Source organism: Odocoileus virginianus, chromosome 7, assembly GCF_023699985.2.
Source record: "Odocoileus virginianus isolate 20LAN1187 ecotype Illinois chromosome 7, Ovbor_1.2, whole genome shotgun sequence".
Taxonomy (NCBI): Eukaryota; Metazoa; Chordata; class Mammalia; order Artiodactyla; family Cervidae; genus Odocoileus; species Odocoileus virginianus.
The window spans coordinates 79830936-79844670 of record NC_069680.1 but is presented as its reverse complement, the minus strand read 5'-3'; the positions used below and the strand labels follow the sequence as shown (position 1 = coordinate 79844670).

Here is a 13735-nt window from a genome sequence, read left to right as displayed (position 1 = left end):
AGAGAAGGAAGAAAAAGAGTAGCTCTTCAGCTCTTCCTCAGGGGAAATATTAGTCCATGGGTGGACTTCCAGTCAGCGTTTGTTTTGTTGTAATACACACAGTGGAAGCACAAGCTGGAATCAAGATTGCTGGGAGAAATATCAATAACCTCAGATATGCAGATGACACCACCCTTATGGCAGAAAGTGAAGAACTAAAGAGCCTCTTGATGAAAGTGAAAGAGGAGAGTGAAAAAGTGGCTTAACGTTCAATAGTCACAAAACTAAGATCATGGCATCTGGTCCCATCACTTCGTGGCAAATACATGGGGAAACAGTGGCTTGACTTTATTTTTTTGGCTCCAAAATCACTGCAGATGGTGATTTCAGCCATGAAATTAAAAGATGCTTACTCCTTGGAAGGAAATTTATGACCAACCTAGACAGCATATTAAAAAGCAGAGACATCACTTTGTCAACAAAGGTCCATCTAGTCAAGGCTATGGTTTTTTCAGTGGTCATGGATGGATGTGCGAGTTGGACTATAAAGAAAGCTGAGCACTGAAGAATTGATGCTTTTGAACTGTGGTGTTGGAGAATACTCTTGAGAGTCCCTTGGACTGCAAGGAGATCTAACCAGTCCATCCTAAAGGAGATCAGTCCTGGGTGTTCATTGTTAGGACTGATGTTGAAGCTGAAACTCCAATACTTTGGCCACCTCATGCGAAGAGCCGACTCATTGTAAAGGACCCTGATGCTGGGAAGGATTGAGGGCAGGAGGAGAAGGGGACGACAGAGGATGAGATGGTTGGATGGCATCACTGACTCAATGGACATGAGTTTGAGTAAACTCCCAGAGATGGTGATGGACAGGGAGGCCTGGTGTGCTGCAATTCATGGAGTCGCAAAGAGTCGGACACGACTGAGCGACTGAACTGAACAGTATATACAGTGTTACCTTGAGTAAGGGGTGTGGATATTGTATGTTACATGGAGACTTCTTTCTCCTCCCCAGAGAGCATAATATGTGTCTTATCTGAAGAGGCCTTGGTAAAAGGAACATTCTGATCAGCCTGTTAGACTGTGACCTTTGACACAGTCTCTCAGTAACAAAGATGTCCTTTTTCTCCCTGGCAGGCAGCTTTGTTTGCAGTTCAAAAACTTTTTGAAGAGGAGTATGTTCCCCGGCCTGTCTTTGTAAGTTCTAAAGTATTTGCATGATGAATTTTGTGTGTGTGTTTTTTTTAATATCATCATTTTGAGGGTGGGATTTTAGTTTTCCTGACATAGAACTTTGGAGAGTATTGATCATCTTTTAGGAACCAATTATTTTAACTTCCTCTTTTTACCTTCTTCCTACTAACACCTTCAGACCAATAGCAGTCTTATCTGTGGAAATGTGAAGACAACGAATCTAGAGGTGGTTGGTGAAAGGCAGGCTGTTCCAAGGAAGCCTGGCTGAATTGGTCCCCCAGAGTCAAAGGCGCACTGTCTCTAGGGCCCAAGGAGGGACGGACTTGAATCTGACCATGAAGTGTCTACCACCAGAGACAGCAGACTGCCAGTTCACTGATGCACTAGGCAGGCCCACACTGCTTGCTGAGAGTAGATTAGAACCCACAAGGGTTGTTATACGAATCACATGTTGAACAGCAAGAGACCAGGATAAGCTTAAATATCTGTGGAAAGTCTTCTCCAATAGGACTGGTGGTGTGAATCCTAAAGCCTCCCTGACTTTCCCTTTTCTGTTTCTGTGGCTTTCCAGCCCCTCCCCTGGGCACTTTGCATTCATCTGTTTCCAACCATGGTTAAACAGTGTTGCCTTAAAGTTGGAGTGCTACAGTTCTCTTTCATGTTTTTTTTTTTTTAAAGCTTTTTAATTTTGTTTTGTTTTTGAGACTGTATTCTTAAGTCTATGTGGTTGACTGAGTTTACTTTGTTAATGCAGATTTCAGGGACAATTGTTGATAAAAGTGGGCGGACTCTCTCTGGCCAGACTGGGGAGGCATTTGTCATCAGCGTGTCTCATGTAGACCCACTCTGGTGAGTGATCATTCTTTCCTGCTTCCATTCCTTCTGGGGTTCATCTGTTCTGATGACTGCAGTCTGTGACTGGGGAGTGAATGGCTTCTTCATATTCCCACGGTATCACTTGTGTGAAATATTGACTTTCCTTGAGCTATATTCTGACTGCCCTGAGGACGTCAGAAGACCACAGCCTAAATGAATCAATTTGAGTTACTGGGAGAGTTCTTATACTCTTTGGACAAGCCAGGAAGTTGCCTTTTGGTCTGTGAATGTCCCCCTTATAGTTTAAGACTGCCTTGGCCCAGTAAAAACACTTTAAATCTATTATCAGCACTTAAAAACTGCAAGGTTTTTTCACTCCCTGCTTGTGGAGCAACCAGAAACAGCGTAGTTTGGAATAAGGTGAAGCAGCCTAATTTGGAATAAAGTAGGAATTCTAAAACTCAGATTTTTATCTTTAAAATTAATATGGCTAGGACTTTCCTGGTGGTCCAGTGGCTAAGACTCTGCACTTCCAATGCAAGGGGCCTGGGTTCAAACCCTGGTCAGGGAACCAGATTCCACACGCTGCAGCTCAAAGTTCTCACGCTAAGCCAGTTTGAAGATCCCGAGTGCGACAGCTAAGACCCATCACAGCCACTAAATACGTGACTATTTTTACAAATTAGCGTGGCTCTTGCCTTGTACTTTGAGATCCCTCTCTATTTTTCTGATCACAATGGCGATGAGATGGAGGCTCCTCGAGTATACCCAGTTTCCTCCTGCGCCTTGCCCGTGTGTGCTGCTTCTGTCTGGGGGCCGTGCCGGCCCTGCGCTCCCACCCCACACGCGAGCCTTCCAGCCCGTCCCTTGGGTCCTCTCCAGGGACCCTTCCCTCTCTCACCAGCCCGGGTCAGTGTTCTCAGAGTGCTCCGTGGACTCTTATTATAGTCTGGGCCATAAAAAGAAGAGTCGTAGACATTTATGGGGAGTCTGCTCTGTGCCAGGCTCAGTTCTAAGTGCTTTATGCTCTCTTAATTTTGGCAGCAACACCTTGAGGTAGCTGTTTCTCTTCAGATCTTTTGTTTATTTTTTGAGTTGGGTAGTTTTCTTATTGTTGAGTTTTAAGAATTGAAAAAAAAATGTGAAACCATATATGTGTTTTACAAGTATTTGTTCCCAGCCTATCTATGGCTTGTCTTCTCATGCTTTTAAAGTCTGCTCTTTCATTGGACAGAAGTTTTTAATTTTAGTGAAGTCCACCATATCAATTTATTTTTCTTTCATGGAACCTGCTTTTGGTGCTGTATCTAAAACACATTGCCAAACCCATGGCCACGTAGATTTATCTCTTATATAATCTTTATATTCATATTTATATCTTTAATAGTTTTGCAATTTGCAGTTAACCATGTTGCATTAATTTTATGAAAGATGTAAGACCTGTGTCTAGATTAAGTTTTTCAAATGTGAATATCCAGTTGTTCCAGCACTATTTCTTGAAAAGATAATCCTTTCTCCATTGGATTGCCTTTGCTTCTTTGTCAAAGGTCAGTTGATTCTGTTCCTAGACTCTATTCTGCTGCATTGCTCTGTTCTCTCAGCAATACCAGAGATTCCTTTAGCTTTTCAGTGCATCTTGAAGTCAGGTAGTATCAGTCCTTCAACTTTGTTCCTTCAAGAACTGTATTAGCAATTCTGGGTCGTTTACTTCTTCATGTAAACTTTAGCATCAGTTTATTTGTATTCACAAATAACTTGCTAGATTTTAATTGATGTGTGTGAATGTATATAATATTGGGAAGAATTGAGGTCTTTAGTATAATAAATCTTCTTGTTCATGAACTTGGGATATATCTCCATTTATTTAGATCTGCCTTGATTTCTTTCATCAGAGTTTTGAAGTTATACACAAGCATTTCATTTGTTTTGGTGCCATTGTAAATAGTGTTATGTTTTGTATTTCAAATTTCAATTGCTTATTGCTAGTGTATAGGTAAACAGTTAACTTTTGTATATGAACCTTGTACTTTACAGTTTGGGTTCAAAGAGCGTTTTAGATGATTCTTTGGAATAGTAATAGATAGTCTTACCTGTGAACAAAGACAGATTTGTTTCTTCCTTTCCAGTCTGCATACCTTTTATTTTCCATCTTCTCTTACTGCCCTCCTAGGACTCCTAGCGTGACATTTAGCAGGAGGTGAGAGAAGTCATCCTTACCTTGTTCCAGATCATGTGGGAAAAACATTTAATTCTACATCATTAAATAGATGTGCTTTAAAAAAAAATAGATGTGCTTTACCCAATGTGAGAAGTTTTCTTCTTTTCCTAGTAAACTAGGAGTATTTATCACAAATGAGAGTAGTGAATTTGTTAAGTAAACTTTTTATTGTGGAATAATTTCAGATTTGCAGAGAAGTGGCACACATTGTACAGAGAGTTCTGTATGCTCTTCAGCTAGTTTTTTTTTTTTTTTAATCTAATTTTTTCTAATGTGACATCTTGTATTACCTGTGATACTTTTCAGCAAAACTAAAAACATATTACTGTTATCTAAACTCCACACTTTATTCAGGTTTCAAGTTTTTCCACACTCTTCTTTTTCTGTTCCAGGTTCTAATCTAGTATATCACATTGCACTAAGAAATCATAACAAAGGGAAAAAAGTAAAATATGAAAAAATAAAAGATGACATAGTCCCAGTCATTTCATAGTTAATTCTTGAATTCCTGAAGGCCTTGACAGCTCCCACTGAGAGTGGCTTTGGAGGGGTTTAGCAGCTCTGCTTTGATCTGTTTTGAGTCGCAGTAAGTTTCATTTGCAAAACACAGAGCTCCTTGGTTAGAAGTCAACCCACTTAATTTATAAGATGACAAATTCTAAGTCCAAGGTCATGTTGCAAGTCAGTTGGAGCAAGGGCCAAGTCTTGATCTCCTAGACTCCTAAAGTGTCTTCCATATACCATTAATATTCCATCTACTTGCACGATTTTCCTTTTTCTTTCTCTTCAGTATTGCTTTTCAATCAGTGTTTATTAGCGGTGGTAATTTGCAGACATTTTTGTTTCATGGTATACCAGTGATGAAACTGTGAACTTATTTTTTTTATTTATAGTCTGGATCCTTAAGCTGTAAGATCATCTAATGTTGCAGACATGAGCAGAAATATTTAGTGCTGCAAGGAACATCAGTGAGGTGACTTTGACTGGAGCTGAATTAAATGTACTTCAAATCAAGAGATTTATTACCTGCTTGGTTTAAAATATACTGCTTTCCTCATCATAACTTTGTATACATATAAATATTTAGCATAAAAGAGGATGCTTCTAATCTCTTCTTTTTGTTTTTTCAGCATTGGATTAAATTGTGCTCTGGGTGCCGCTGAAATGAGACCTTTTATTGAAACAATTGGAAAATGTACAACAGCTTATGTTCTCTGTTATCCCAATGCAGGTATGTGCTTCAGGGGAGTCACACATAGGAGAATCCAGATACACAAGACCTGAGTAGATAGGGAAACAGATCTGGATTAAAAGAGTTTGTTTTGTAGATCTTAGGATATAGTCATCTTTTAATAGGGATTTTTTAAATGAAGAATACTTGAGTCTGGACAGCTGTTTCCCTCTAGATATGAAGGAACAGTTTGGCTCAGCCTGAAAGTGTCAGGAGTGGACAAAGCTTGGGGGAATGAGGCCTCATTGCTTAACTGACCAGAGTCTTGGAACTGGTGACAGTGCCCGCCGTGTGGGCATGGCCAGAGCGATGAGTGCGAAGGCCCTGTGTGAGAGCCTGCTTTGTTCCGCTGTGTCAGCAGATGAAGAGCCTGTTGCTTTTCCTCCTTTTAAGTTAGGACTTCAAATTTATGGTATATAAAAACTCCTAAGGTAAAAGTAGACAATTTTTAAGCTGTCCATTTAATATTGATAATCCATCCTGGGTTAACCAGATTTCCTGGTGTATGTTTTTGAGCATTAGGAGTAAGATAACTAGAAGTGGATAATAAATAAAACAGGAAATTGGATAATTAGATGCTGAAGTCTTACTTGGGAAAGCTTACTTGAAAGGGGATGGGTTGTATTTTGGTTGTTTTTAATTGCATGCCCGGTGCTTAATGTTCAAAGGATGTGTGTACTACCTCAAACCTGCCCCTCTGGCAGCTAGGTGACTAGGATTAATTTCCTTTATAGGAAGGGGGGGCTAGAGGTGGGGAAATCCTGTCCCATGTAGTAGTGATACTTCTCTTTGAAATGAAAAAGAAATAATGGATATTTATTTTCCTCTGATTTTGTTGCTGTTCGATATGTTGTCTCTGTACTTATTACGTTTAATACTAAGAATTCTTATTTTTTTAAGTAATCTTGCTTTAATTATAAATAAAAAGTTTTCTAACCTTTTAACCAAAAGCCTTTACAAATACTATATCTGTTTGTGAAAATAATTTCCAGTAATGGTTGAAATATGCTTTCTTAGGTCTTCCCAATACCTTCGGTGACTATGATGAAACTCCACACATGATGGCCATGCACTTAAAGGTCACGAATCCTCTTTCACTTGGTTTTTAAGAGATAAAGAAATGGAATTTTTGATTTAGAATATTTAGACATAGACTTTGCCTCTAAAGAAAACCCAAAGTGTATATAAGAAATAAAAGCTTAAGATGAATGACTATCATGGAGGCAGAGGAAGAGGCTTGCTGTCAGCATCCGTCTCCATGGTGGAAACAAGTGGATTCCCAGTGGGGTCCAACCCAGACTAGCTGAAACCGCCCTCTGAGTGCTCCCCGGTGCTCTTCTCCACCCACCCAGCTGCTTGGGGGGTTGGCGTCACTTTGCTCCCACTGTCATTTCCCCCGCTCTGCTTCTCTCCATACACCTTCCATCTTTGAAGTCCTGGTTCACAAAACCGTATTGCCCACAACTCCTCCTTATTTCTAAACCCTGGGTCTCTTTTCCTCCTTCCTTGGATTTTTAGCTTCTGGCCTATTGACGTTGTCTCCTAAAGTATTTCTGACTTAATTCTTATGATTTCAGTACCTTATGTAGAAGCTCTTTCCAGTACTGTCACTTCTCAGTTCCTTGAGTTCCTCTTTCGATTATCTTGTCCTTCAGACCAGCTGTGGTTAAACTCCAGACCCACGTTATGCATTATGTAACCTCTGTCACTTGTGGTCATTGGAGTACTTGAAATGTGGTTCTTGTGACTGAGGAATTGAAATTTTGATTTTTTCAACATGTGAATTTAAATTTAAAACTAATAACTTACATGTTATTGGAAAATACATTATTCAGTTCACATTCATTCTGCTCAGCGTATGGGTAAAAAAAATTTTTATTATGATCAGATAGGCAGATGTCTCATTGCATTTCATCTGAACTGTTCTTTGCTTTTAACCTTGTATCTGAGTCTTGTGAAGGCTTGATATCTAGAGTCAAATATGTTTAGCTCTCTTTTAAATGTGAAATTAGTTATTCAGGAAATGTGAATGGTGGTGAACTTAGAATTGATGGTGAATTGATGGTGGTGAACTTATAATTCATATGAACTCTCTGAAACTTTTTCGTTTTCTAAATGCAGGATTTTGCTGTTGATGGCTTGGTCAACATAGTTGGCGGATGCTGTGGTACGACACCAGATCATATCAGGTGATAATCACTTCTAAGTGTTTAATTTTTTTGTTAATGGGATGAGTTGTGTCCCCCTCAAAATTCATAGATCGAAGCCCTAACCCCCAATTCTGAATATGACAGTAATTAGAGGTAGGGTGGTTAAGCAGGTGATTAAGGTAAAAAGAGGTCGTGTGAATGGATCCTGACCCAGTGTGTGACTGATGAGGTCACAGGCACGCACAGGAGGGGACCCTGTGAAAACACAGGGACAAGAGAGTCGTTTAGAAGCCAAGGAGAGGAAACCAGTGCCTGCTGATGCCTTGACCTGAGACTTCTAGCCTCTAAAACTTTGCTGTTTAAACTCCTCAGCCTGTGGTATTTAATTATGGCAGTCCTAGCAAACTAGGACACTTTTAATTTCTATAAAGTATAAAAATAATAAAATGAAATCCCGTGTGACTAAGACATAATTTCCATAATTTTCAGCATTTTGCTGTTCTTATTCTATCTATTCTCTAACTTCTTTTTCCCCCTTAGATGATTATAAGCAAATCCTAGCTATTTTAACATTGTACCTTTAAATACCTGATTAATATTCCAGTGTTCAATTCCAACGCTAAAGGAAGGATAGCTCATATGTGGAGAAATACCTGCTTCCACTAGATTCTTTCTTTTTTTTTGGTTTTTTTTTTTGAGGTCACCCCAGAGTTTTAATTATCTCAACCACAAAGCGGCACACACACACAGCACCATGTAATTATTTTTAATGTCCAGAGTTTGTAATTCGAGGGCCAGAGCTTTCTCCCGGACCTGAGCTTATAAGCTCTCAATTGGCCTGTGAGGCCAGTAGGGATACTTCTTCTTGTCTAATTTGGTTTCTGGGAAGACTTCATTCAAGTCCTCAATGGTCATCTGATCAAATGGAATTATGTTCCTCATCTTCTCCAGCTCTTTCTCATATTCCTGAATCCTGGTCTTTGACTGAGTCAAAAACTCAGCACAACTTTTCACATCTTCTTTTTCTTCAGCATCCACCTGGGCAGTATATTTATCCTCCAGTATAGGAACCTTCAGGGCATTAAACTTCTTCTCAGAGTCATCCACCAAGCCAGCCTTTGTCACGTTGGCCTTGGAGTAAGCCCAGTCGATGGCAGGTGACTTCTCAGGCAGAGTGGCCAGCCTGGAGGTTAGGGTCTCATTCCAGGACTTCAGGGAGTTAGCCACGGCCTTCTGGTTTCGAGGGATGACCTCCCCGAAAGCTACCCAGTCAGTGGTTTTTAGAGCAAGTTTCCATCCAGCCATCTTGAGATCCTTCACTGACCCCCGGCGGCCCGCAGTCCGCAGCAGCAGAGAACGGAAGTCTAGCTTCTTTCATGGACAGAAAAGACAGTAAGCAGCAAGCACCATGAGGTCAAGAAGAGCATCTTCACCTCGCCTGGCACAGTCACCACTTAACCCATGTTGTTAAGGGTTAGGGAAGGGAGTGTGAGACAGGACTTGGTGAAGGGTGTGGTGATTAATCCTTTTACAAAGAGGATTGGAATTGAAAAACAATTGGAGTAAAACATAGTTGAGGACTGTTACTGTTTTTTTTTTTTTTCCCTAAAGTGACTGATGATCATATTTTGAGCCAGTCACCTGACTGTTCTGCGTCTGTTTCATACCTATAAAATGTTCACTGTATGAATTGCCTAATGTTGCGCTGCTTTTGTTGACCTCTGTGATAGACTCTATTGAAAGTGAAAGTGAAGTTGCTCAGTCGTGTCTGACTCTTTGCAACCCCATGGAGCCCACCAGGCTCCTCCATCCATGGAATTTTCCAGGCAAGAGTACTGGAGTGGGTTGCCATTTCCTTCTCCAGGAGACTCTATTAAGAGTCTATAATTTTTTAAACATCTTTTAAATGCTATCTGAAAGCTATTAATAGTTGAGGATAGCTTATCTTTGGATCTCTTTTTGTTTTTAAGGTTATCTCCTCCTTTATAGGGCTTCCCCTGTGGCTCAGCTGGTAAAGAATCTGCCTGCAAGGCGAGAAATCTAGGTTCAAACCCTGGATTGGGAAGATCCCTCGGAGGAGGGAACAGCTACCCACTCCAGTGTTCTGGCCTGGGGAATTCCATGCGCTGTATAGTCCTTGGGGTCACAAAGAGTCAGACATGACTGAGTGACGTTCACGTTCACTTTCCTCCTTTATAAAAAGAGTTGCTTTAAAAATACCTCTGTGTGTGTGTGTGTGTGTGTGTGTGTGTGTGTGTGTCTGTGTGTGTCTGTTTATCTATCTCTGTATATGTATATTTGCTGCTTTTATTTTGTCATTCACATATTAATTTGGGGGGCTGTAGTGAATGGTTCATACTGGTCCTGATCAATTTAGTAGAGCAGGCAGATTTTTCAAGGCTGATCAGAGACATGTTTCATTGAAGCCCAGAAGGTTCCAAAGAGTATGAATAACTAAAACAAATTTCCAGGAGTAGTTATTTTGGAGTTTTAGTGATGTCTTACTCTGAATCCTCTCTACTGTGTGTGTGTGCTTGAGAATAAAATACCTAAAGGATTTAATTTCCTTTGCTCCAGGCATCTCCTCTCCTCTTTACTCTTCCTTCTCAACAATGAAGCCTTTTTTTCTTTTAAATTACTGTGTGGATTAAGGACATCTTCAGGTTTGGGAAAGGGGTGGAAGAGATTTGCTGTTTGCATTTGTGTAAACTGTCTCATATCTGTAGGTGCATGTTCGTAGGTTCACGTCTGTGAGCATAGAAACTGGTATAGTCAATACACAGCAGACGGGACAGATACAGAAATATGAAATATTATAGATTTATTTTCTGCATTACTGAGAAAACTAAAAAGCACAATTGCTGCTGCACATTTGGAACTAGGTATATAATTATGTTAAGCAGACTTAATGTCATAGCTGGAAATTATCTTAATTGAATTTTGTTCTGAGTTAATGGATATCGTGTTTTCTCTTTTAACTCAGAGAAATTGCTGAAGCTGTGAAAAACTGTAAGCCTAGAGTTCCACCTGCCACTGTTTTTGAAGGGCATATGCTACTGTCTGGTAAGTTGTAAAGATGTGATTTTTTTTATAATTTCAGAAATCCTTTGTAGATTAAGTTTGTATGTTTAGTCTATGTGGTAGTGATGCCAAGAAACTTGTTTATTAGGTCAAAGAAGACTATGTATTTTTCTTGGCACTTAAATTAATTCTGGTAAAGAACCCTTTGCTTTTTTTAGGGATGGGAGCAGGAAGGTACTGACTTCAGGGAAATGTGAATGAAGGCACAGGTAGTGCCCTTGGTCAGAGTTATTGTGCACTGCTTTGAAGATGTACGTGGGCCACAGCCTAACAATTTTAATTGTCAGATTTGTTGCTAGTTGCTAAAAAATCTAGCCCAGGCTCAAGGTTTTTTAATGATGGTAGTCTCTTCCTAGAAAATTTTATGTGCTTCTAAAATATTATTGTCATGCTCTTATGTTGAGTGTGTGTTCAGGACTTTACAAAGAGTTATAATATCTATTATTCTGTTTTGTTCTCAACAACCCTGTGGGGTAAGCAGCTTCCGTTTTTCAGAATAAGCTTCAATGTTCAAAAGAGTGTTGGTAAAATAGGTTATCATGCCAACAATTAGAAAAAAAAACTTTAAATTTTATATTTTTTCCCACAACACTTTAATGTTGTGCTCTTAGATAATATCTTTAAGCCAAAAGGAAAATGTATATACAGTTTCTTAGAGAACCTGCAAATAGCACACACAAGGAATTATGCACCCTAACTGAGAATTTAACATTTCTCTAAACTGATGTATTTTTGTTCCATATGTTTTCCTAAGAAAAGTGAAATAAAGTACAGTAAAAATAATACCTACTTTTTTCACTCAGAACATGCTACATAGAATTAATCCCAGTGAGTGAGATGAAGTTGAGTTAAAAATATACCTCTTCAGTCAACCCTTTTTTCCTTTTTATTCTCCAGAAGACAGGATAAAATTAGAAGAAGAGGGATTTGTGATTTATGATACACCCCCCCCTACCCTGAAAAAGGGGCTTTTATCAGAAAGAGGTGTGGTGGAATAGTTTATTTCATCCTTAGATCTTACTTCGGCCAAAGTGTTAGTTGTTCAGTCATGCCCAGCTCTTTGCGACTCTGTGGACTGTGTCCTATCAGGCTCCTCTGTCCACGGAATTCTCCAGGCAAGAATACCAGAGTGGGTTGCCATTCCCTTCTCCAGGGGCTCTTCCCAACTCAGGGATCGAACCTGGGTCTCCCATATTGTAGGCAGATTCTTTACCATCTGAACCACTTTAGCCAAGGACTAAGTTAAAATGGTTAACCTTTGCCACAACTGAAATAGGAGATAACCATTTAGTTATGATTTTTAAAGAGTTTATATATGTAAAAATGAAAGAATTCTTTCTTCTGATTTGAATTTCATGTGCTATTTCTAAATTGTTTTTAAAAACCACCTTCAATCAGATTTTAGAAGAATAACATCAAACATGCTCTTTTTAATTGTTCTTTTGTAAATTGCAGGCTTGAGAGTAAATGCAGTTTTTCTGTGAGACACTTCAGATTCACAATAGATCAGAAGTGTGTGGTGTGAAACGCTCTTAGAGCAGTGCAGCAGGGTCTCTCCAGCGTTTAGATGTTGGCAGCTGCCTGTGCGCCCTGCTATCTCCAGGTTCTGACTAAGGATCTGGGATGCTCTGAGGCTGCCATGGGGGAATGAGGCCGTGAGGATGGTACCAATGGGGAAGGAAATCACGGCCCAGACTGGGAAGTGGTAGTCTTTCAAGTCAGGGAACAAAAGACCTGGAGTCGTTTGGTAAACTCAAGCCTCTGAGACAAGTCCCCTGGGGTGTTGACTAAAATGGCTGTACGGGGCTTGTACCCCGGGGCTGACTGTTCGCAGAGTCTGCCTGTGACCATCTTACAAGGGTAGAACAAAAACAGTTAAAGGTCATTTCCTCGGGCAGTACTTCATACTGCATGTTGCTTTTTTCCTCAGTGTAACATATGCACAGTAATTATCTGATATTTGCCCCTAATTTATCAGCTTTTAACTGGGAGATGCTATTGTCCCTTGACAAATAAAGAGGAGCAATACAGGTAAGTGGCTCGCCCAGGGTCAGCTGTCTCCCAGTGTTCAGCCCGAGTCCTTCCTCGTGACCCTGTTGGGCCTCAATGATTATTGATTCTTGGCCTCTGGATCAAAGAGATGAGATAAAACTCTAAATACACTGTTGGTAGGATTAAGAAAGCTTACTCCGTCTGGTTTCGAGCCAATGTCTGAATGGACAGCTGGGGAGCATTCCTTTAGATTCTAACCTCATGGCTTTTGCCCCAGACTCTTGGTTACATAAGAATATGTTGATAATTTTGCCTTATTACTCAGAGCTGGTTATGATTCAGCTCTTTAGAGAAATTTGCAATTTAAAACCCTGAAATATTTCTTCTTTTGAGAGTTCTGGTTGTAAACATAGAGACTTGTACTGTGTTTAAATATCCCTAGGGGAAAAGGCCATGCCTAGCTAGTCAGATGGAATGTGGCATAGAAACTTCTTTTCTAGCTCATGACAACATTTGTTTGCTGTCTCTTGTTGTTACATGTATTTTCAGAAAATTTTCAAAATACTTCTCCTTTTAAGGTCTAGAGCCCTTCAGGATCGGACCATACACCAACTTTGTTAACATTGGAGAGCGCTGTAATGTTGCAGGATCCAGGAGGTTTGCTAAACTCATCATGGGAGGAAATTATGAAGTGAGCATCGTTAATAAGACCCTTGAGGCATCCGCCATGTGTTTTGGCTAAGACAGCAGCAAACAAAGCTGCTCTGCCTTTGATAGCATTGCTACAGAGCTGCTAGACAGTGTGAGAATGGTAAAGTGTGTTTGCAGCTGGCCGGGCTGGGAGAGTGAGGCTTAGAAAAACCAAAGCTGCTCTTGTTGATATTTGTCAAAAAAAATGCACCTGAGGTATGAAATGGGATAAGATGGGAGGGACCCAGGTTCTAGCTGTTTCTATTAATTGTGAAATTTTAAAAGTTTGAAGATACTGTTCATTTCAGCTTCTCACAAATCCTTTAAAGAAATGGAAAGCCAAGAAAATTCCCATTTATTTTCCTATGACCACATCAGATACTG

At 40.0% G+C, this 13735-nt stretch overlaps 1 protein-coding gene and 1 pseudogene across 4 annotated transcripts in view; one reads left to right on the top strand and one right to left on the bottom strand.

The window, feature by feature from the left end:
- The window catches only part of MTR (5-methyltetrahydrofolate-homocysteine methyltransferase), a 121898-nt gene that overhangs the window by 29001 nt on the left and 79162 nt on the right, over positions 1 to 13735 (top strand). For all 4 annotated transcript variants that reach the window (XM_070471034.1, XM_070471033.1, XM_070471035.1 and 1 more), the window contains exons 7-13: positions 1117 to 1176; positions 1928 to 2022; positions 5338 to 5438; positions 6456 to 6517; positions 7560 to 7627; positions 10572 to 10651; positions 13240 to 13352. In XM_070471034.1, the coding sequence (XP_070327135.1) occupies positions 1117 to 1176; positions 1928 to 2022; positions 5338 to 5438; positions 6456 to 6517; positions 7560 to 7627; positions 10572 to 10651; positions 13240 to 13352 (579 nt within the window). The remainder of the gene's footprint in view (positions 1 to 1116; positions 1177 to 1927; positions 2023 to 5337; positions 5439 to 6455; positions 6518 to 7559; positions 7628 to 10571; positions 10652 to 13239; positions 13353 to 13735) is intronic.
- On the bottom strand, positions 8368 to 8908 carry LOC110141898 (ATP synthase subunit d, mitochondrial pseudogene; annotated as a pseudogene).